Consider the following 24,495-nt stretch of genomic DNA (forward strand, 5'->3'; position numbering starts at 1 on the left):
CGCTTATTAACTTCATCACGAAAGTTTATTTAGAACTCTTAAAACCTATTAACATTCACTGAGAACTAAGTAGTGCAATAAAAAATAATAATTTCTAAGCTTTAGAACGTTAACGTTATCTTTTAAGATATAGTTGCAATAGTTAAAACAAGTTGTCAATACACATGAAATCCAACCACCGACGCCATTATCTGCGCCAAAACCATCTCTTCTTCCAACCTTGGCACCCATCATAATGAAAAAATAAAAAAGAATTTTATCATTTACTTTTATTTTATTTTTAATAGCCCATAAAAGATTAAAAGTAATATTTTTTCTCTGATTAATTAATTGGACTCAGTTTAATTATGTAAACTGGACAAGCAATTTCCTATCCAAACACCCTCAGCTCCCATAAAAGATTAAATGTAATATATATATATATATATATATATATATATATATATATATATATATATATATATATATATATATATATATATATATATATATTTTCTGTTCAAAGAATACAGCAACAATAAAATCCAAGTCCCATAAAATAGGAGAAAAGGAAAATTAAGAGGAAAATTAGATGATTGTGAGTCTTAACTGTTTACAAATAAGACATCCCACTTCCCACTAAAAAAAAATAAAAAAAATAGGTAAAGTAAAAAAAAAAAATAAAAAAAATAGGTAAAGTAAAGTAAAAGAGACAGAGCCAACTCGTTGATTTAAAATCTCGTGCAAATTACACCATCAAACGATATTAAAAAAATGAAAACGTGCAAATTACACCATCAATCGATATTAAAAAAATGAATAATTACATAAACTAAATAGCAATGACTATTTATTCACTCATTCCCCTTTAACGAATAAACTCAAAAACAATCCTTAAAACATTTACATATTTCAACTCGCCCGATCATTTTACTTACCATTTACCTAAAATCACGAAACTCAAATACATTTTCTATATATTTTGCACTTAACACAAATCTACAAACAATTTACAAATACTCAAAACTCCTGTACAATTCAAACATCTTCTCGAGTCATATTACTCAAGGTGCTTCGACCTTCTTTCCATAAGCAACACATAAAACCCCTTTGTCCTAAAAAACAACACCAATGAAACAAACATCCCAAAAACACAAACCCCAGCAAACACAAAAAACGAAACCATAAAGCAATGAGTCCCAAAACACAAACCCCCTTCTTCTCTTGCTTCTTTATCATAAATACTCCCAATCACTCTCACAGAAAATATATAAGATCCAACAGGATTAGCTGCAGCAATCGTATTAAAAATCGTCCCCATATGTTTCACCCCAAATATTTCAGAAGTAATCGTAGGCATTAAAGACCACTGTGCTCCATAACAAACCCCTACAATCACTGAACCAAAGTATAAACTCCCACCTAATGCTATGATCAAATGCCCAATCACCATTGCTGCTAGTGTAAGAGAGATGAACAGTGGTCTCCCCCAACTGTATTTGTGTAGAATCAAATCAGATACAAATCCACCTCCGAATCTTCCGAGAAAGTTCCATATACTCCATAGAGACACCATTGTGTTGATTTTAACTTTTGAGTAGTTAAGAGACTCGCCTATTTGAGATATGTTGTTGATTGTCGCTAACCCTGATCCCATTGCACAAATCATGGCTAGAAATAGGAGCCAGAAGTTGACTGTGCTCATTGCTTGTATCAGGTTCATTTCAACTACTGAATGTGAATCCACCTGAGCTTCTGAAGCGACAATCAATGGGGTTATTGTTGGTGAGGTTGATGATTCCTGTTGTTCGTTTCTTTGAGCTGTGAGTGCGATTTGAAGAGGTGAGGAGATGAGGATGAGAAGAATTATGGTTGTGAGGAAGTGAGCCCATGATGGGAAGATGAAGATGTTTTGGAAGATGAGGATGATCATTAGGTATGTGGCTATGGCGAGTGCGATTAGTGAGAAGTTGTTTAGATGGTGTTTGTCGTGAGTTGTGTTTGAGGGGTTTTCGTGAACGAAATTCATGAATAGTAGAGAGACGATGGTTGGAAATAAAGCAAGCATCAGTAAGAAGGTTGTTGGTTTGCCATAAAATAGAGTTTGGTAGATCTGAATTAGGATAGCTCCGCTTAATCCAAGAAACCCCTGATTGATTAAAATATGAGTAGATTTGGTTAAATAGTGGATGAAAATTTGTACGTTGAGAATATTTTAAACATATACAGTGATGAAACTTAAAAATATATGGTACAACTGTCCACTGCATTTGATTTGAATCTTTGGATAAGTTTGATTCATCATTCATGTGTCCTATGTTTATCTTAATTGCTTTTAACTTCTTGCGATTGAGAGAAAATTCTACTAAAAACATTCACAGATCATCGAAATTTGGAATCTAACGTAACGATTTAATCGGAGTTTTTGTAAAATGATGTGAGCGGAGTAAAATACCGATTAATAACAATCAAAAACAGAAATTGAATGAATTACCTTCATAATGCCGACGGTTGTTCCACCGTAATCGGGAAAGTTCCGGACGGCGACGACGACATTTGCGGTGTTGAAGAAAGTCTGTGCGTGTGCCGCCATAAACATGAAGAGGCACATAAACAGGACATGCGGCCTATCGATAACTCCGGTAACGGACAACCACATAAGGAAGTAACCGGCGAAGCACTGAATCGCACCAGCCAAGTAGACGAGCGAGAGTCCGGATCCGAAACGAGACGACGGCGGCGTTGAATCGCGGTGGTTATTGGTGACGGCGTGGTAGAGGAGACCGGATAAAACTCCGATATTAGCACCGATATCTTTGAAGACGGAGACGGTGTCGAGAGTCGATTGATCATAACCTTGGCTGGATTTGAGGACGGCGGAGTAGATTCCGAAGGCGTAGGAGGCGCCGCAGCTGCATTGGATCCATATGCTCGCCACCGTAGCTACCCATTTGCTGTTTTCCATTCTTTTTGATTTTCCTAAAGGGGAATTTTTATCCTGTAAACGTCAATTTCAATAAATACGTGTCTGTATCGATTGATAGTGGCCGAGTGGCGTGGATTAATTGTTTATAAAATAGAGACGGAACCAACAGCTAGATGATAAATTCGACAGGTATAGGGAGGAGATATGGCCAGTAGTATTAGTCGAGTTTTGAAATAAAATATAAAGGGTTCCAATATTTTCGTTGAATGGTGTGGTCCGATGTGCCGATGACACCATACTCCACTTATGTCTTCATGCATCGTCTATGAACTTTGGGGCGGTGTTTATGGTGAAAAAAGTATTGAGAGGAGATGCAATGGCAAAGAGTCGGCCCAATACATGGATGAGTTGGGCCAAAGACAAAGATATTAGAAAAATAGGATCATAATTTTTATGGGATATGTATTAGTAAATATATTTATTATGTTGGCCCAATAGTATTAAGTCCAGTCAACTGCCTCCAAGAAGTTTCAACGGCTGGGGGCATAATTTCACTGATTGCATTCGCCAAATAATCAAAGTTCTTGAGAATTGCAATTGTCAAAATCGGTATCCGGTAACACCTTTGAAAATTGAAAATCTTTTAGTGGTATATGATTTTTATTGGTAATTTGTCATTCTAAATCAAATAGATGTCTTATTTCTATTCTATCACTTTCTTTAAACTTGGTGTGCATTCAATCGATCATGGCTGTCAGAGTTTGATTTTTTTCAAGTTTCAATGCCGTAGTTTGAGTTCCGATTAGGCATTACAACATGAAGACAACTAAAGAAGTATATAAAGGTCTTGTCACTATTGGATTTTTCTTGTTGAATGATTGAATACCTTCACTCTTCGTCTTTTTGGTGTGTTCTTTTTTAGTTTTTCTTTACTTCCTTTTTTCTTTTTTGCTTTTGATTTCTAATTTCTTTTCAAATTATATGTTTTTGTTTATCTTTACACGTTGAATTCGAGTTCGGTTAAAAAGAGTTAAAGTTTTATAGATAATATGATTAATTTAAATCAAATTGTTATTTGCTTTGTATCTATTCAAGTAAAATTTTTGTTGCATTCTCCTAGTTTTTTTTTATTTGTCTTCTAAATGTTTATGTGTTTTTGCTTTTTAATGTGAATCAGGACGCATAAAGACATTTAATTATCTATTGAACTTTTGAGTTATGATAGTATCTTGAATGACTTTTAACAATAGAAGTGTATAAATATCACCTCTTTTTTAAGCGAAATATGTTGCATTCTCCTTGTTTTTTTGTTTAATTTGTCTTCTAAACTTTTGTGTTCTTGTTTTTTTTGATGTGTACGAATAAGCATAAAGACATTTAATTATTTATTGAACTTTTGAGTTATGATTTCTATTTTTTTTACTATCCGATTTTTTGAGGTAGTAGAGAGGTATAAATTTATTCAATTGTTGTTATAATACAAGAGTTTAATATATTCTTATTTTTTATTATGTGATTTTTCCCCGACATCTTAAAATTGGAAAAAACATAAATTTTGTTCAAGTTGTAGCTTTCGTTACTTAGGTCTTATAATTAGATTTATTGAGTTTTAAATATATTTTTACGAAAACAACCATAAGGTGCTTAAAATAACAAACCAAAAAGAAAAACAAGAATAGTGGAGTATGCAAAATGAATATGTTTGCTAATGTTTTGGTTGCATATATGATATCGTTGGTTGTGCTTATTATGATTGCTTCCATGAAAAGAAGTTTTCCAAAACTGAAGCTTTTGAAATTGTATCTTCGAAGTACCATGACTAAAGAAAGATTGAATTGATTAAAATTTTGAAGTATCGAAAATGATTCTTTTACAAAATATTGGTTATTGTAAAATAAGAGATATTTTTGCTTAATATAATACATAAAGATATCGCTTTAGGTGATTTTTGTAGGTTTTTACTTGTATTATTTGTTTGATTATAAAATTTAATGTATTGTTAATTTTATAAATCGTTTATATATATATATATATATATATATATATATATATATATATATATATATATATATATATACGTTTTCTCTATCGTACAATACATATATAATGGCATAAAATTCTTATCTCGCCCCGGGTAATTAAAAACAATGGGCTGACCTTGCAACTACACATTCAACGACAAACATTGTCGTTCTCATTTGCCTCAAATTTGCAATTCATTTACAAATATATCTGTAAAAGTGTCAATTTTAGGTATTTTGATTGATACAAATAAACCATAGTAAAGTTGCAAGGTTGCTTATATCATGGAAACTATATCTAGGTTCTATCCATCCACTCTCTGATATTTGACTCAGCATAGCCTCCTATGCTTCGAATCAATACATTGCATACATGACATTTAAACAAAATACGTAAGCCAATCATTGGTTTGTGAGATACATGGGTTTGGATATAAAATTATTATAAAAAACATTTGATAAAAGTATCAGTTGACATACATTTATAAAACAATGCATTTCCTCACTCAATGCAAATCTTTTTGGGACTTTCCGAGCCTTAGATACTTGCTGAGTCTATTGTCTATAAGCACCACCCGAAATTGGGTTAGTCACCACATGTGACAAGTTGACACCCACCCGAAATTGGGTTGGTCACAACATATGACAAGTTGACGCCCCAAATTAGACTGTTCACATAAAGGGACAATAATATACACCCCTAACCGGGGTGGTCACCCAATGACAAATAAACGCACTAGATTAGGCTGGTCACATAAAGTGACAATTGGCGTTGACCTTTACTGTAGAACAAATTATCTAGGCAAGGCCCCGCAAGTCACTCGTATGACACATGATCATCATTGTTTTTTTATTGACCCAATCACAAGCAGATGACTAGTTGAACATTACCAATAAAAATGTTGCATAATTAAACATTCAAATATTTCATAATTGCAAAATACATTTTATTAATCCTTCTTGACAATCCGTGTAATAAATCATAGCTAGCTAACCATTAGTCATGAAAGATTTCATTTAATTTAAAAAAAAATTATTTCAAAACATTTTGCTTGCTCTTTCATTTAAAAAAAAAATCAGTTTTTCACTAGCTAAAACTTAATACTTTTCAAACAAGAAAAATTCCCAAATCATTTTCAAATATTTCAAATAAAACTTTACTAATATGCCAAGTACCCCAGAGAAATAATCCACGAAGTACCCACCTAACTAGTTAGTAATAATTAATTTCCATTATGGCCTTTAGCCTCGCATCATCTCTTAACTCAGCAGTTTGTCCAAACTTGTTTAAATAATATACCAAGTTCCTTAGAACTTTTCTCAGTATACTAGCAACTTACATTGTAACATCCCAAAAATTACAACAAAAAATTTCATTTTTAACAAAACAATTATAAAACCATTTGTCTGAAACAACCATAGTAACAACACATATCAAATCCAAAGTATCAATAGTCAAAACATATCATTGATAAAACAATATCAGAGTTACAATCCCAAAGATCTCTAGTGCGGAAATGTAGTGTGATGCGCTGCCATTATGTCGAACCCTTTCCCTTCGAAGAGGAAGTACCTGAAACCAAAACTGAAAACCATAAGCACAAAGCTTAATGAGTTCCTCCATTATACCACATACCATACAATAAAGTATTGCCTGGCATATCTGGGTGTTGGCCTACCCCTTCGGTCTCTTTCAACCAGTAACCGCCTAAGTTAAGTTATCTGGGTGCTAGCCTATCCCTTCGGTCTCTTTCAACCGGTAAGAGCCTAGCATATCTGGATGTTGGCCTACCCTTTCGGTCTGTTTCAACCAGTATCAAAGGACTATTTCACCCCTACCACTACCACATAATATCCCATCATATACATATAATTCTCCTACTGCCTAGCATATCTGGGTGTTTGCCTACTCCTTCGGTCTCTTTCAACCGATAACTGCCTAGCATATATGGGTGCTGGCCTACCCCTTCGGTCTCTTTCAACCAGTATCCAGGGACTATCATACCCCTCCTACCACTATCACATAATATCATAGCATATTAGCAAATAAAACATAACAGATAGTGGCATACCAAACAATTATCACAAAGACAATCATCTCAACTATAATCAGCTACTAGTGAGTCGACATCAGTGCCTTCGACCCACTTCTACTGGAAGGTAACTCACCTCAAATGCTGTGAAGTAGCTAAACTGTCCTTGGCTCTGAAATCCGCCCCACTCGAACTCTTACACATAAAGAATTCCTTTGGTTACCCTTTCATGCTCATAACCCTTTAAGGGTCAACTTTGGTCAAAATCAAAGTCAAGGTCAACACCCTGGTCAAAGTCAACCTCTTGGTCAAAGTCAATGTTTCGAGTTGACTTAACTCGCTGAGTTGACCCATCAAATCATCGAGTTCCATAAATCATAAAACTCACAAACCGCGATCTAACTCATCGAGTTCATTCATAACTCATCGAGTTCCTCTCATCCATAATATCGAGAATTTCCTATTCTACTCGTCGAGTCACCCTTGAACTTGTTGAGTTTTTCCCTTTACAGAATCTTGACATTTCAACCCAACTCGTCGAGTTCCTCTATGGACTCGACGAGTTCTTTAGTCTATTAAGCCATCTTAAAAGATTAAGCTCCTATCCTTCAAATCTAGGGTCCATACTTCATCTTCATACTGGAAATGTCATTTTTAAGGGTAAAGTTTCCAACTTTACACATTAATAACTTCCCTTAATGGGTTTAGCTCAAACCCTAATTCTATAAGATCTAAATCTTGATCCAAAAGCATTATATACTTCAAACTAAGGAATAAAAACTGAGATCTAGACCCTAGACACCATTTGAACACGTAAATTTTATGCCTTTATCTCCATCCATGGCTTTTTAGGGCTTAAAAGGCCAAAATGACATCTTAGAGCTTGCATGGGGCTCCAATGGCCATAAAGTTTGCACATTTATGCCATGACAACCCTCCAAGGTCCTAGATCTGGAAGAATTCCCATTTGGGATGTCCATTTCCCAAAAGCTAACATTCTTGGACCAAAAACCCCAAAAAAGTGAAATGAAGAGATCTAGGAAATCATTAAGAAAGTTTGAGACCTGCTTACCCAAAAATGATGCAAATGGAGTGAAGTTTCTAGATCTATTATCTTCTTCTTGAGTCCTCTAGCTTCCTCTTCTTCCATAAGCTCCAAATACACAAGTTTTCTCTAAAAAATGTCTCACAAGCTTACACAAGGCACTAGGGTATCGTGGCTAGGGTTTTGGGACTTAGAGGCTGTAAATGAGGTAATCCTTTTGGAGAATTAGAGTTTAAAAATTATGCTACATTGTAAAATGAATGATTGACGCATTTGGAGTTTGTATGTTTTATATGCAACCTTTATGAACTCACTCAGCAGGGGAAGACGCTTGTGTCTTTTCTCTTTTGTTCCCTATGATTGGTGCATGCACCTTAGGAGTTTGGCCTTTGTGAGAGGGGTTACTTATTGGATAGTTATGTTGATACCATTTTGGACACGCTTGATGTTTTATCAATTTAAACATTTACTTTTAAATGATTTGGAATTATGATTTTGATTTTGGAAGTAATGTTGTGATTTGAAAATGTTTGAAATTAAATAACCAAGTCTTCCAATAACGTATTCTATTAAAAAGTGTTTATGAAAGAAAAAATTATGTTAAAAATCACGACATTACAACAAGTACTATAGTGGGTTTCATCAACCCTATATGAACCAAATTTATGTAATTATAATTACGTCTTTAACGAATTGAGGGGATACCTTAGCTTATATTATAGTTGTGAGCTTGCTAACCGGCCTCACGACCTCTGTCTCTAAGCCGTAATCGTCACTTACCAACTTTGGTTTCGATCGATCAAAAGAATTCACAAGAAAACCTTTTGGGCTATTTATAAGGGTTGAAACATGTATACACACATTACACTGTACTCTTGGACGTGTCATGCCCCCGCTGGTCGCCTACCATGTGTCACACCCATGCATCATGTGTCCTATGACTTAATATGGTCTACTCGCCGTTTTTAGTAATCAGATGCACCACGTTCTAGTTAGTTTGACATTTTGTTGATTTTCTCCAAATGGTGTCCTACTATATCATTTTATCCTTCCTATAAAGAGTATAAGAAATACTCAATTTTTTTGGGTTGTTACAGTCTATCCTCTTAAGGAGATTTCATCCTTGGAATCTTTCCGAAACACCTATATTTTTTCGATCCATAATTTGTATACACATTACAACAATATATTTTATTATTTTCTTGCGTCCACATTTGGATGCTATGTGTTTTTATTGAACTATTCCCAATGGGTCTTATGTTGGGTTTTGTATACTACAACATCCTATGGTGCACATACAACCCTAAATTCTTTGGATCCATGTTTTATCTAGATATACATGCAATAAAATATTCAAAGCATAAGCCTACAAATAGGATATGATTTGATGCTTGAATCATAAAATATAGTAATAATAATTACCTCTTTGTTGTAGCTTGATGTATTTGGTCTATTAGAACTTAACACCTCAAATGTGATGCCTCAAACGGTTCACAAAACACCCTTGAACAATTGGATGACTTCAGAGAGATTAATAGGCACACAAATTGGTTATGAACTCCAAGAATACTTGTTTGTAACCGGTTTTAGCCATGGGGTTATGTATATATATGTAAGAATCCAAGAGTCATGGATAAACCTTAATCCATACACTTTGGGTTATGATCCATATTTCATGTGGGCTAACTCTTCATGGAAACTTATGTAAACTTAGCCCATCATGGATCAATAGCCCAAACCACACACACACACACACACACACACACACACACATATATATATATATATATATATATATATATATATATATCATTGATTTACATAATCAGTCTTTGTTAATTTAATTAGTCTCTTTTTATCACTAAATTAATTCCAAATTAATTCTTGATCAATACTAATTAAATAATATGATGTCATCTTAATATATTAGAACTTATAAGATATTAATAAATCATAAATAACCTTTTACTCAAATATCAATCCTCAAATTGTCCTGGTGACACTACTAGAAAACAACCCTTTAATGACGCGCAAACAATAACACACACTGATAGAGGATGCGCATTTGTACATGCCTTAAAAAATAATGTCAGTTTCACAAAATTTGAAGGATAGAGGACGCGTATTTGTGCGTACCCTAAAATTAGTGTCCAATAAAAAAATACAAACACGGAAGGCGCTTTTTATTTTAAGTGTGTGTCGTTTGCAGATGTCGCTTTTATTTAAGAGGTTATACTCATAATTTATTGATACATATACCTAAAAAAGCAGATCCAATAGGTTGATCTACCTTTACCAGCTGTTTATAACCTCTTAAATTGTTTTTTTAACCAAAAAAACGAGGATGGATGATGATGTATTTTTATTATAGCATCCTACTTTCGTTCCTTTGTGTTATAAATTTTTATTTTAAAAATTTTACCACGATGTCATCCAAATGGAAAACATTTAGGTCCTAATAAGAAGTTGAAGCTACAATGCTAAAGATGAATAAGAAAAAAAAAGCTCAAAGTAGATTGTGTTAATGATAATAAAAATTGAAATATATAAATCTGTATTTGTGGATAATATGTAATTGTTGTATGTATGGTACAACAGACAACAAGATGAAGAGTTAGATGAACCAAGTGAAAGTGTAGAAAGGATCGGATCTGTTGGGCTCACCATACATGATGAACTCCTTTCACAGGTGCACATCTGCTTTATGCATGGACATCATGATCTTCTTCTTCTTCACACTTCACAATTGAAATAGATAGATAGATATTTTATTTGATCACCAAAAATAAGCTTAGTTGTTTATTTCCCATTTCAGGAGAAAATTATAGAGGATTTGGGTTCAGAAATGGAAAGTACATCTAATCATCTTGATTTTGTTCAGGTTAGTCTTCTCTCATTTCATGATGTGTTTGATACTACATAATAGGTGATAGATGGGACAAGACTTGACCTCACATAATAAATAATAATTAACAGAAGTTAGCTTACTTGGACTGCTTTGATGTCCATTGAGACCAGACAAAAAAGTTTGCAATCTTTTCTTTTGTCCAACCCAAAAATTGAGCCCATTATGTTTGGATAACCAGAATCATATATGTCTCTCCACTCATCCATTATAATAATACCTAAGAAGCAGAACCAAACCTTTATTTCTCTATCTCGGGTAGGTTTTTCCTATCTTTTTTAATTGCTTACTGTCATATGCTTTACTTTTTTCATTTAACATGTGCATTGGTTAATTTGTTTGTGTTTGATATAGTTTGATTGTCATTATATATAACAAGTGAGTTGTCCTGTTTGAATCTGAAGTTTATTATTGATACGAAATAGGGATTTCATCATTCATATACCGGACTCAATATTATTAAGAAAGTGAAAACTGCAGGACTTTTTTTCTTAGGTTATGTGTTTAGACTCTGAAGTGTTTGATTTGTTGCGTAGGTGGAGGGTCATAATCTTTTTATCATAACACAATGTCAATTGATTGAGAGTTTTTGTAACAAGGTCTTATCTTTTTGTTAAGCATAGTTGATGAGTCATGAAAGCACCATCAAGAATTCGAGCACCACGAGAGGTCTACATAGCAATATTGCATAGATACAGGTTGGACTAATTTTTTGTAACTCCCGACCAAAAAGGTAGAATAGTTGGGAAATTTTCTCTCTCTGTGTAAATGACATGAATGCCCTTCTCATTATCTCATGGAAAATAGACCTAAAGAGCTTGTCCAGTCCCATCCCTTATAACAAATGCAGACTAGGTGTTTGCTGTCTTTCTGTGTGTGTGTGTGTTCTTGTAACAAGGATGTTTATATGTAAGAAAGCCTTGTTTTCTACTTTGTGGTAAGTTGTGTTACTTGTGTGTGCATTATTAGGTCAATGAAATACACACTTATATAATATAGCTTTACCAGATTAAGGGGTTATTTCTATTTCTTTTGACTGACCGAGCTTAATCTAGACACATGGTTGTTCTTTATTTGACTTAATCTATACAGCATGACATAATAGATTAAACCTAAAAACCTGGTTTAATCTATTCTGATACACACTCTTTACCTATTTGTTTTTCTACTTTTTTCTTCAAAGTAGGATCTGTGAGTCTCAGTCTCAGTCTTTGATGAGAGCCACACCATGGAGATGGATGGAGAAAGATATAGAGGTATGTGTGTACATAATTTCTTCCCATCTCTCATTTCCTTTGTTAAAAGATTTTGTTTATTTCTCTCATATTTTTGGAACCTATTGTATTAACTAATGCCCCTTTAGTAGTAGCAGTAGTAATAGTAGTAGGGGTATAGTTGTCATTGTTGTTGGCCAAACGAAACCAAATCAAAGCCTAAGCCTGAGGCATGGTGGGGGAATTATGTAAATACTACTAGTCGTTTTAGTGTGTAAATGCATGCAGAACAATGTTTTGTTACCTTACATGATATCTTTGTTGTTGTAACCTGTTTACAACTGGCTTTCTTCCACATGATGAAATAGTAACAGTTAGGAGAGGGTTTTTATTTTTATTTTTGAAAATTTGATCATCAACAAGAACAAGGCTGTCTTGTAAGTGTTATTTCATCAAATTGCATAAAATAGCAACGTACTTGAAATATGGAGCTTAAAACTTAAAAAAGCTTACAAGTTTTGATTGGTGGATTGATTCTTTTTGAGGCTTATTCTGCATGAAGTGGTTATCAGGATATATCATACTTGATAAGGTTTGTTCAAAGTTTTATAGGATTAAAGTACACTAAAAAATGTCAATGGCTACCTTTTTGGGATTTTTCAGTTAAAATTGTGCAGAAGCATTTCTTATGTTGCAGTTGCTGCTCATGCAGATCAGACTAGTAGGAGGAAATTAGCACTTTTCCAGGTTCCTTTGTTACTAGGCACTGGGGAAGAAGATACAGCCCTAACTAAGGCAACTGAAAGTGGCGATACATATCTTGTTTATCTTGTTCTCTTTCATATATGCCAGAAGGTATTTATTGTTTTCTTATTTGATTAATTATAAAATAATGGTAAAATTAAGTTCTCAAATTATTGGCTTGTATAGAGACCAACATTGGAATTATTTGGAATGATACAAGCTAGACCTATTTCGCACGATCTATTCATACGAGACTCAAGATATCATATTTTGGCATGGCTAGAAGCTTCGGAGGAAACGAGACTCAAGCAAAAGTAAACACACAAAGAGTTGTTGGCACATAGTAAGCTAGATGATGCAATTGTATATAAATGAGTTCATTTTTTTTATAACATTTACTCACTTTTGGAATAATTATTTGTATTTGACATATTAGTGAAATGAATTATCTTTGTTATTTATGGTATTTTATTTTGTATTATGAGATTTTTAATGTATTATTTAAATTGAAAATTAGTAAATCTTAAATAATTTTTTTTTAAACATTTAAAACTATGATATGCAAAAATGCGTGTCATCTTCATTTATGACATGGCCTTTCTTGACAGAGGTTTTCTTGATACGCATTGCGTGTCATTAAGACGTGTGTCATAAGGTTACAACACACGAATGCGTGTCGTCTTCCTTTATGACAAGGCCTTCCTTGATACACATTGCGTGTCGTAAACGCGCGTCGTAATTGCGCATCGTCTATAGACGACGCACAAAAGTGCGTCATCTCTCTTTATGACATGGCCTTCCTTGAAGCGCATTTGCGCGTCGTCTGAGCCTTTTACGACGCGCAATGAGCGTCGTAAAAGGCTGTTTTTCTAGTAGTATGATATGCAACCCGAAATGGACCATGCTACTTTCGAGTCAAGTACATACCAATTATAGTTATGGGCTTAGGCACCTAATCTAACATCTTATACACGCATTATGTTGATTGTCCTATCACCATTTACTCAATTTGTTAATATAGATTGTATTGTTTCTAACCAACAAGTTATTCAAAATCTCATTAACCTCAATCTCCAACCATCAATTTGACGGTTGTATCACTATCTTATAATTTCCAAATATTTAACCCTTTTTGTCGATACTGCACGTACTTTTGTTATTCACAAATTATCCATATTTACCTTTTCACTGAAATGGTTATTCATTTTTTGATACTACACGTACTGCAATCCATGAGATTCAAAGAAGAATCTCATAAATAATCTTTATAATAAGAGATACTTAGATTAATCATAACCTAAGTGATATAGATTTGATATGTATAGGAGAGTACAAGCATCAATTGAGATCCCACATTGATTCTCCTATTGGCCACACCATATATAAAAAACTTTGAATCATAACTCTTTCTCCTGGGTCCATGTCCCTTTCTTCAATCCTATCTTTGAATCAAGATCCTCGTCCCGTCCCGTCCCGTCCTATCCCGATCCTTTACTTATTTTCTCATACCCTCATGCTCAAGAATCATTATAGAACGATGTTTTCCAATAACATATGATACTATAGGATCACACTTTTAACAAGTTGTCACTTTTTAAATATTTATTATTAATATGATTATTAAGAAGTAACCAACTCTTGTAATTAATTAGAGAATAATTATTATTTTATGAAAATAACATTTTTGAAGAGAATAATTAGACATTTAATCATATTGTATGATTTAAATGTTGTGTACAAGTATTTAAACCTTTAGGAATATATATATATATATATACACACACACACACACACACACACACACACACATATATATATATATATATATATATAACTTGTACACTTAAGAGATAATGCTTGATGAGTTGGACACATCAAATCTCACCTCTCACCACACAAATCCATATGTATGATGTAACATCCCCAAATTTACCAGATAGAAAAGACCGGTTTATTGATGCTTTATTTGAAAATCAGAGTATATTTTTAAAGAAATATATTGGGGAATTTGATCCCATAAAACATGATAAATATATTATGAAAGCATTTCCGAAGAAATGTATGTTTCTCACATTAAAATTTTGGGATATCATCGTCAATATTGAAAAATAAGTATAAACAAACCTTACATTTATTTACACTAGTGATCTACATCTCCTTTAAATCTCTTAGTGTAAAGTAGCTTCGTATCGATACCTGTCATACAAATAGACCGAGTGGGTCAGGTTGGAAAACCTGGTGAGTACATAGGGATTTCAATCCCACAATGTTATTATATATATACATATTAGAACTCACAAAATACACAATTCCACCATATATAAACAACTTTACCCCACCCCTTCGATCCTCACAATGACACGATCTATACTCACGGAACTAAAATTAATCTCTTTACCTATCCATACCATCAGATCTAAAATTTACCTCTTTACCTAATCAATACTTGCGGATCGGGTATGTCTAATCCATACTCCCGGATCAATAACTATTCCCATTCCGTACTCTCGGAGTAGGGATAATTGACTATGTTTTAATCCATACTCCTGGATTAATAACAAATAACCATGTCCTATCAATAATCTCAGAATAAGGACAAATGAGTAGCTATAATTTGTTCTCTCGGATCAATGACAAATGACTATGCCAAATCCATACGGTCGGACTAGGGACGAATGACTATGTCTAATCCACGCTCTCGGATTGATGACATATTTTAAAGTTCTACCCTCCACGCATGTCTCACTCGTACCCAATATTCCTCTTAATTAATTTGGGTTTACATTGTATCCTAAATCATCCTATATTATCAAATATGCTCTTAACATGTATTTCGGGCAATAAAAAATATTCTACACACATATATTTAATACTTTAATCAATATTTGTATTAAAATCATGTTTTGAAAGGGACTATGCACTCACATTAGTAGCGTGATTTGATAGAATCTAACTAGAAACGGTCAACAGTTCGTGATCGTCAGGCTCGGGATGCGGAACAACTTCAGCAAATGAGAGAGAGAGAGAGAGAGAGAAAAGAATTTGGTGTAAGGAATCTTAGGGTCGAAGTGGCTATTTATAGGCTGATCTTTGGCCTCTCACGTAGCAAGCTCGATCCTGCTCACCTCATAGACCCGCCATTTGTGTTTACAGCTCCGAAAGGTGTCTAAATGATTTCTCACATCGTGAGAATTAATGCTCACGTCGTGAGCTGGGTTTCTAGTTGTACATGCAATAATTATCCAAGGCTTGCAAACCCTAATCTAGCATATAACAAAAATCGATTTCTATAACTAAAACCAAGTTAGAAACATACCTTTAACTATAGCTTGAAGATCCTGAGCTTTTGAGAACCTGAGCACCTCAAATGTTGCGCCTCTAATAGATCACAAACACCAATGCAATTTGGAGAATCTGAGAGAGAGAGATTAGGGGGGGGGGGGGGAAGGTAATTTCAGCTCTTGGAACTCTTCTTAAGGGTTTCTGGTCGTCGAATTCTAGTGACCATGGGTTCCTTATATAGCTGTAGAGTTAAGGTATCAGTCTAAGACCTAATCCGATTGCTTAGGCTCTAAGCAGCCCACAAGATCCTTTTAGAATCCCTAGCTTGGACGATTTCTATATGGGATCCCATATAAAATCATCCATCCGTTTCTTAAGAGATCCATAGCCCATATTATAACTATCTTATAATTACAATATTAGGCCCCCAAGTTTAATTAATTTCTTTTGACCACAAAATTAATTCTAAATTAATTCTTGACCAATATTAATTAAACAAATATGATTTCTCCTTTAATATATTATTCATATAATATATTAATAAACCATAATAACCTCTTTCTCCATTATTCATCCAATCGAGTTGCTTTGGTGAAGGGAACCCAAAAGGACCATGCTACCATCGGGTCAAGTACATACCAAATATAGTTATGGGCTTAGACACAGAATCCAATAGTCTTCCACTTGGATAAGTATAATAACTATAAATGCAAGTACAACTTCAAAATCCGATTACAAATCATAGCTCTCAAACGCCACTATCAAACTCTGACACGTCCTTTAGATAAGGGATCGTATAGTCCTCCGTTCTCAAGATATCGTGTGGACAATTACATGGAATATAGTCATACTTATTGTCCATCAGTTTGTTTCTCGTTCTCTGATTTGTTTGACATAGAACTTAATTGAACAAATCAATTTAGTCCTGACCGGGCCCGACACATAAGTCAAAACAAATCATCTAAGGGCCCAAGATATGCTTTTACCCTCATAGGATAAAAGGAACAGATAAACTTCGACTTATATGCTTGTACTATTTACTCATCAAATTGTACATACAAGTGCGTTTTATAACATCAAGTTACTGATGCGTTTACACATTATTAATGCATAACCAACTTGTAAACAACAATACATATTTCTATGTTTAAAGACTATATGATATTATCGTCTCAGAATCACTTATGATTAAATTCCATGAAGTGAATCATGTGAGCGTGAGTTTAATTCAATACTCAAATCTTATTTCAAGAGCACTCATGAACGTTGCAACAAACTTTTGCTATGTCTAAACACTTAGACAATCTACAAGACATTTCATGACAGTCTTCTTTCATACCTTCTTCCAACGTATGAACGACTGTGGATAGTTTAAATAATCTTATTATTTAGGAAGTCAAAACATGCAAAGTGAAACAATAGTAAATAATTACCACACGACAGTAACTTTACTCATAAATAATGCTCATTTATTTTAATCATCAAATTTCAATTACAATTTATCTATTACAAGTTTCTAAGGCTATCTAATCACTAAAACTAATATCGTCCTTTAGCCCAATGCTTCTACCATGCTGTAAGTGCTTAACCCTACTCAGTCCCTTCGTAAGGGGATCTACTGGGTTATCCTCTAACGATACCCTCTTCACTACAAGGGGTCCCTCTTCTACCTGATGTCTAATAAAGTGATATTTTTGTCGATTTGCCTTAATCTACCATGATCCCTCGGTTCCTTGGTTAAGCAACTGCACCTTCGTTATCACAAAAAATCTCCATAGGCTACTTTATGGTCGATACAAATCCAAGGTCTCCGATGAAGTTCTTTAGCCATATTGCCTCATTCGACGCTTCGCTCGCTGCTGTGTACTCTGATTCACATGTTAAATAAACTACAGTCTCCTGCTTGGAACTTTTCCAAGTCACCGCTCCTCCCTTCAGGGTAAAGACCCAGCATTACTACGACCGAAAATTATCCCAATCAGTCTGAAAACTTGTGTCACTATACCCTCGCACTCTTAAGTCATCACTCCCACCGAGGATAAGAAACCATTCCTTAGTCCTCCGAAGGTACTTAATATTCTTTACTATGGTCCAATGTGCTCTATCGGGGTTCCCTTGATATTTGCTGACCATGCTCAAAGCGAAGGCCACATCAGGGTGAGTACAAGTCATTTCATATGTGATCGGGGCAAATGCGGAAGCATAAGGTACTCTTCTCATCTCTACTATCTCAGCTTTGGTACTCGGGCTTTGAGTCTTACTCAACATGGTATTGCATGGAATTCTCCATGCTAAAACGTTTTAAGACTTTGTCCATGTAAGTACTTTGACTAAGTCCTATTAGCCTTTTACTCCTATTTCTCAATATCCTTATCCCAAGAATGTAAACAGCTTCTTCGAGGTCCTTCATAGCGAAGCACTTCTTAAGCCATGACTTAACCTCCTGCAAGGTTGGGACGTCGTTTCCTATGAGTAGTATGTCATCCAATACAAAATGAGAAAGCTGACTATACTCCCATTGGCTTTGACATACACACAGGACACATCCTCGCTTCTTGAGAAACCAAACTCTTTGGATTTCTCATCAAAATAAAGATTCCATCGGCAAGATGCTTGTTTTAATCCATAAATGGATTTCTTAAGCTTACACACTCTACTCGGGTACTTTGCATCGACAAAACCCTCTGTCTGACTCATGTAAACATCTTCAACCAATTTCCCATTAAGGAAAGCGGTTTTGACATATATCTTCCATATTTCATAATCATGAAACGCAACTATGGCCAACATAACCCTTATAGATTTAATCTTTGCTACTGGTGAGAAGGTCTCATCATAGTCAGCTCCGGGAGTTTGAGTAAATCCCTTCGCAACCAATCACACCTTATACGTGTGTACTTTCCCATCCATGTTGGTATTCTGACCATCTTACGACATGGCACATTGTCAACCAAGTTCCAAACTTGATTGTCATACATGGGTTAAATCTCATTGTCCATAGCCTCTTTCCACTTTTGCAGACTCCAGGCCTGCCATGGCTTCCTTGTAGCTGTTAGGTTCATCCAAATCTATCACTATACTATAAATAAGAAATGTATCATCCTCAGCAGTTATATGGAAACCATATAATACAAGTGGAACACTAACTCTACTGGAACGTCTAAGAGGTAAGGAATCGTCAATCAGTTCAACAGGAGTTTCCTCCTCGGGTTGAGGACTAGTGTTAGAGGTTCCTTCATCACTTGATTCTTGAAGCTCTTCAAGATCAATTTTCCTCCCACTTTCCTCTTGGCATATGTGTTCTCGCACTCGGAAAACCCCTCTCCTCGTAATGTGAAACATCCCAAAAATATAGTCCAAAAATTTCGTTTTAAATCATTAAAGAAAAACATATAACTAATAAAACAACATAATAAAATCACATGTCATGTATCTCAATCATCATATCAGAAACATTATTTCAAAATAATGTATCAAATACCAGATTCTAAAATCTCCCAGGTTGAAGATTGTGGTGTGTGCCATGCGATCATCTCGAGCCCTTCCCTTTACTAACAGAACTACCTGAAACCAAAACTGAAAACTGTAAGAATGAAACTTAGTAAGCTCCCTTTAAACGACCACATACCATACAATAACATGTAATAACATGTACTTGGCGTTGCCCACTGCATCGGGCCTCGCCCGACATCGGACAAATCTAGCATCGGGCCCCGCCCAACATCAAACCGAAATATGGCATTGGGCTCCGCCTAGCATCGGACCGAAGTCTGGCATTGGGCCTCGCCCGACATCAGACCAAAGTACAAAATACATATAATAGGAACAAGCGAATAACACATAAACATATAACATATAAACATAATAAACTTCCTCGGGATTGCCCTGGCATTGGATCAAAGTCCGGTACACATAACACATAACATATAAGCTAAATCTTCATTGGGCTTGCCCAAGCATCGGGCCAAAGTCTAGAACATACAATCAAGTACATGGAAGAATCACAAAGACATCAAGCATACAAAATCCCTCGGGCTTACCTCGGAATTGGACCGGAGTCCAGAACATAAAAACTGCATCGGGCTATCCTCGACATCGGACCTAAGTCCAACATACGCTAACATACATAAACGGGCCAACATTGGTGCCTTAGACCTGGTCCTACTAGAGGGATAACTCACCTCTCAAACTGGATGTTGATCTCATGCGTGAGGAATCTCTGCTGGCTGCTCCCACGACTCACTGACTAACTCTATATACAACAATACGTAGTCAGAAAACTGGAAATCCATCTAAGGGTAAAATGACCATTTCATCCCCGGTCAAAGTCAATGCTCTGGTCAAAGTCAACATTCTAGGTTGACCAACTCGCTGAGTCAACCTTTCAACTCACCAAATTCTATAACTCAGAAATCCTGGAATCGTGACTTAGCTCGCTAAGTCGCTCCTCCGACTCATCGAGTCCTATCGAGCTCCTCAGTCGCGACTTGGAAAATCAACTCATCGAATCCCTCTACAGGCTCGTCGAGTTCCACTATAACTGGAATCAAGACAACACAACTCAACCCGTCGAGTTCCCTTATGGACACGACGAGTCCCTTTGTCTATTTGGTCGTCTTAATGGATTAAGCACCTATCTTCTAGATCCAAGGTCCTTAGTTCATTTGCTCACTGGTCTAGCCTTTCTAAGGGTAAAGTTCCCAACTTTACCCGTTCATAACTCTTCTTAAAGGGTTTATACAAAACCCTATTTCCTTTAGGACATGGATCTTGTCCAAAAAGAGTTAGAATCTCAAATCCACGCATGCAAACCTAGATCTAGGGCCTAGCTATTAGATAACCACAAAAAGTCTCAAGCTTGCTTCCATGCATGGTCTTTTTTAACTCAAAAGGCCATAAATACATCTTTAGCACTTGCACAGGGCTCTAAGGGCATAAAGTTTGCACCTTTATGTCCTCACAGCCTCTCTAGGCACTAGATCTAGAAGATAAATTCTTGGGTCGATCCTTACTTACAAACTAGCAAATCTTGGACCAAAAACCCACATAAAGGGGTTATAAATAGATCTAATAAGAGAATGATCAAGTTTGAGGATTTATTACCATAAAATGCAACTAGAGGGATGAAACTTCTGGATCTACTGTTTCTCTGTTGAGTCCTCCAACTTCTTCTTCTTCCATAAGCTTCAAAAGGCAAAAATAACACTAAAAAGTGGCTCAAACGCTAAAAAAGCACTCTAGGGTTTCGTAGTTGAGGGTTTGGGACAAGGAGGCTGCAAATTAGGATAAGGGGGTGGGGATGAAGGTGTTTAAATAGGGTGTGATGATATATGGTCCACTAGCATGTTCTAGACAGCTCCGGCGCGCCAGCCTCGCTTGGCGCTCCTTTGCCAGCCATGCTAGGGACTCTCCCGCCAGCCCGACCTAGCTCTCCCTTGCCAGCCTTGTTGGGGACTCTCCTACCAGACTAGCCTGGCGCTCCCTGGCTTGGCGCTCCCTTGCCAACCTTTCCTGGTGCGCGCCCGCCAGCCTTGCTTGGTACGTACCCACCAGCCTCGCCCGGCGCCTCCGGGCGGCCTCGCTTAACTCTTTGCTAGCTAGGCCTGAATTGGGCTGGCCCAAGGCTTGACCTAATTGTCACCTATATAATGAACACTACGTCCTCCATGGAGGAGGATCCTTCCCCTTGGCTCAGCCGCGACGCTATACTCCGGCCGGGTGGCTCAGCCACCGCCCACCGCCGTCAGCCACCATACACCACCACCAGCACCAAGATGGTTCTCTCCAGCCATGGAGGACCATCTCAGATCTTCTAGCTGATCTAACTTGACCGTCGGAGCCCGCTCCTGGGGCACAGTCCCTGGGGCGGCTCTAACATCTTTGCACTGTGATGTCAGATCTCCGCCGTAGCAGAAGACCAAAAGGCACGCTGGAGGTCGATGTTGAATCAGGGTGCAAAACCCTGAAATTAGGGTTTCACCCTGACTGAGCTACTCATTGAGTCAAGTACTTGACTTGCCGAGTAGATAACTTAAAACCCAAACATTGTTTGCCTTCTACTCGATGAGTTAGGGATACCAACTCGTCGAGTCCTTCTCTCAAAACAAATAAATAATCAAATTATATGCGTACCAGGGAACCAGGCGTTACAATTCTCCCCTACTTGTCTTATACTTCGTCCTTGAAGTCTACTGCATCTGATAGCAACTCCCGGTAGTGCTCCCTCATCTCCTTCTCAGACTCCCATGTCCACTTCTAACCCTTACGGTGCTGCCATTGCACCTTAACTAGCTCAACCATCATGTTCCTCAGCTCCTTCGTCTCGTAATCCAGAATCGCCATTGGTCTCACAAAGTAATTTAGGCTGTCATCAAGATGAATATCATCTAAAGGTACAACTGTCGTGTCATTCACTAAGCACTTCCGTAGTTAGCAAACATGAAAAGTGTTGTGAATCTGGCTAAGCTCCATGGGAAGATCCAATCGATATGTACCCTGCCCACCCGAACAATGACTCTGAAAGGGCCAATAAACCTGGGCCTAACTTTCCCTGCTTTTGGAACTTGATAACACCTTTCTAGGGTGACACCTTTAGGAGGACTATATCATCCACCTGAAACTCTAAGTCTGAACGCCGCTTGTCGGCGTAACTATCCTGCCAACTATGAGCAGTCTGGAGCCTGCTCCGGACCTGCTAGATCTGCTCTGTGGTCTTGAGTACTACCTCTATACTCCCCATTACCCTATGACCAACCTCACCCCAGCAGATTAGGCTCCTACACTTCCTCCCGTAGAGCATCTCGAAGGGAGGCCAATTTATACTGGCGTGGTAACTTTTGTTATACGAAAATTCCACTAACGGAAGATACGTATCCCAACTGCCACCGAAATCTAGAACACATGTACGAAACATGTCCTCAAGAGTCTGAATCGTACTCTGTAACACCCCGTTTATTAACTATATAAATAAATAAATTTATGAAAGAGTAGCAACCCTAAAATCCATAATATTCAGTGAGATGTATGTTTTGGGAGCTAAATATTATGGTTGTTAGAGTATTGGGGGTGTTGGTACCATTTGGGCGGAATATGAAAGGATTTGTGGAGTTAAGGGCTAAAGAATAAATGTTGGACCTAATTTGAAAAAAAATTATAGAAGCAGGGGCTTTTGGGTGAATTTCGGACCTAATTTGAAGGGTTTTTGGTTGGCTGGGGTTAAAAGGGTAATTTGTGGGTTTGTTTTGAAAGCAAGGGAGACAGAGGGACCATTCTTGTCAATATGGCCGTGAGTTTCAAACACCAAGTATTTAACTGTGTTATTGTTCTCATAACCCTAACCCTAATGTGCAACAGCCGTCACCCTCTCCATCTTCACTTCTGGTAGCCGCCACCACCAATGGAACCCTCATCACCATCAGACATCGTAAACAACTGAAAGAGTACCACCGGAGTTGGAACATTGGACACGGATGCATGGGTGAGGAACATTGGGAGCCGGTGATTCATTCCTTATCATGCTCCATCACCGCCATTCTTCTCATACTCTTTCTCCGACCACCAAAGCCTCACCACGACGTTGTTCCACTTTTTGACGTCGCGCCACTGCCGTTCTTGTTGAAAACCATCTCGTCGCCGGGCGTTATTCTGTTGTGGCTGGTGCCCCTTCCCAACTGCCTTGCGACCCCACGAGAAGTGGCTGAGATCGGAGTACGTTACCAGGTCGAGCTCGCGATGACTTGGTGACCTATGGATGTAAGTTGCTGGGTAGGGGAATCAAGGAGACTCGCCACCACCGTGAGGTGGTGGCTATTATCGTAAAATGCTGCCTACCACTATCGTTGTCACACTATTGCTGCCGCTAGGGTGCTGTTGCCATCGCCACCCACCACAGGTGGGTGTTGGGTTCTCTTTGGAAGCATGAACATGTTTGTGTGTGTGTGTGCGTGTTCCGGTTGTAATGTGTGACTTTATTTGGCTGGAAATTGTGAGAAAGGCCACTACCATGTGTATGTGTGTGTTAGTAGGTGTGTGTGTTTATTTGAGATTTAGCATTGTACAATGTAATTAAAAATTGGATTAATGAAAGGAAAATTGAAAACCACCACCGTGAGTTGGTGGCTGCCGCCACCGGCCACCGTGTTAAGAAACCCTAATGGGCCCAATGAGGCTTAATGGGCTTAATAAACCCTAATGGGCCCAATAAACCTTAATGGACCTAAAAGCCCAAATAGATAACTAATGGGCCTAGTGAGACCTTAATGAGTCTAATGAACCTTAATTAGTCAAAAGACATATCAATTGGGCCTATTGGAATAAGATGGGTTGGAAACCCTAATTAGGGTTTAG

General features: G+C 36.8%; 1 protein-coding gene and 1 long non-coding RNA gene across 2 annotated transcripts; one reads left to right on the forward strand and one right to left on the reverse strand.

The window, feature by feature from the left end:
• Nucleotides 1-822: 822 nt before the first annotated feature.
• LOC145043022 (protein NUCLEAR FUSION DEFECTIVE 4-like) lies at nt 823-3,047 on the reverse strand. The gene is made up of 2 exons (XM_078991554.1): nt 2,474-3,047; nt 823-2,128 (listed from the first exon to the last, which is right to left on the reverse strand). The coding sequence occupies exons 1-2, from the start codon at nt 2,942-2,944 to the stop codon at nt 1,040-1,042; spliced, it is 1,560 nt and encodes a 519-aa protein (XP_078847680.1). The 5' UTR covers nt 2,945-3,047; the 3' UTR covers nt 823-1,039.
• Nucleotides 3,048-10,596: 7,549 nt separating this feature from the next.
• On the forward strand, nt 10,597-10,885 carry LOC145041560 (uncharacterized). The gene is made up of 2 exons (XR_013680286.1): nt 10,597-10,693; nt 10,820-10,885. It is a non-coding gene; the product is annotated as an uncharacterized LOC145041560 (long non-coding RNA).
• Nucleotides 10,886-24,495: the final 13,610 nt, after the last annotated feature.

Source organism: Lactuca saligna, chromosome 4 (genome assembly GCF_052625555.1).
Source record: "Lactuca saligna cultivar CGN05327 chromosome 4, ASM5262555v1, whole genome shotgun sequence".
Lineage (NCBI taxonomy): Eukaryota > Viridiplantae > Streptophyta > Magnoliopsida > Asterales > Asteraceae > Lactuca > Lactuca saligna.

What these genes read in the sequence shown, in the direction of transcription:
- LOC145043022 (XM_078991554.1), bottom strand. Translation starts at nt 2,944, where the DNA reads ATGGAAAACAGCAAATGGGTAGCTACGGTGGCGAGCATATGGATCCAA. An exon ending in CAACCGTCGGCATTATGAAG is followed by an intron (nt 2,129 to 2,473) that starts GTAATTCATTCA and finishes TTAATCAATCAG; the next exon opens with GGGTTTCTTGGATTAAGCGG.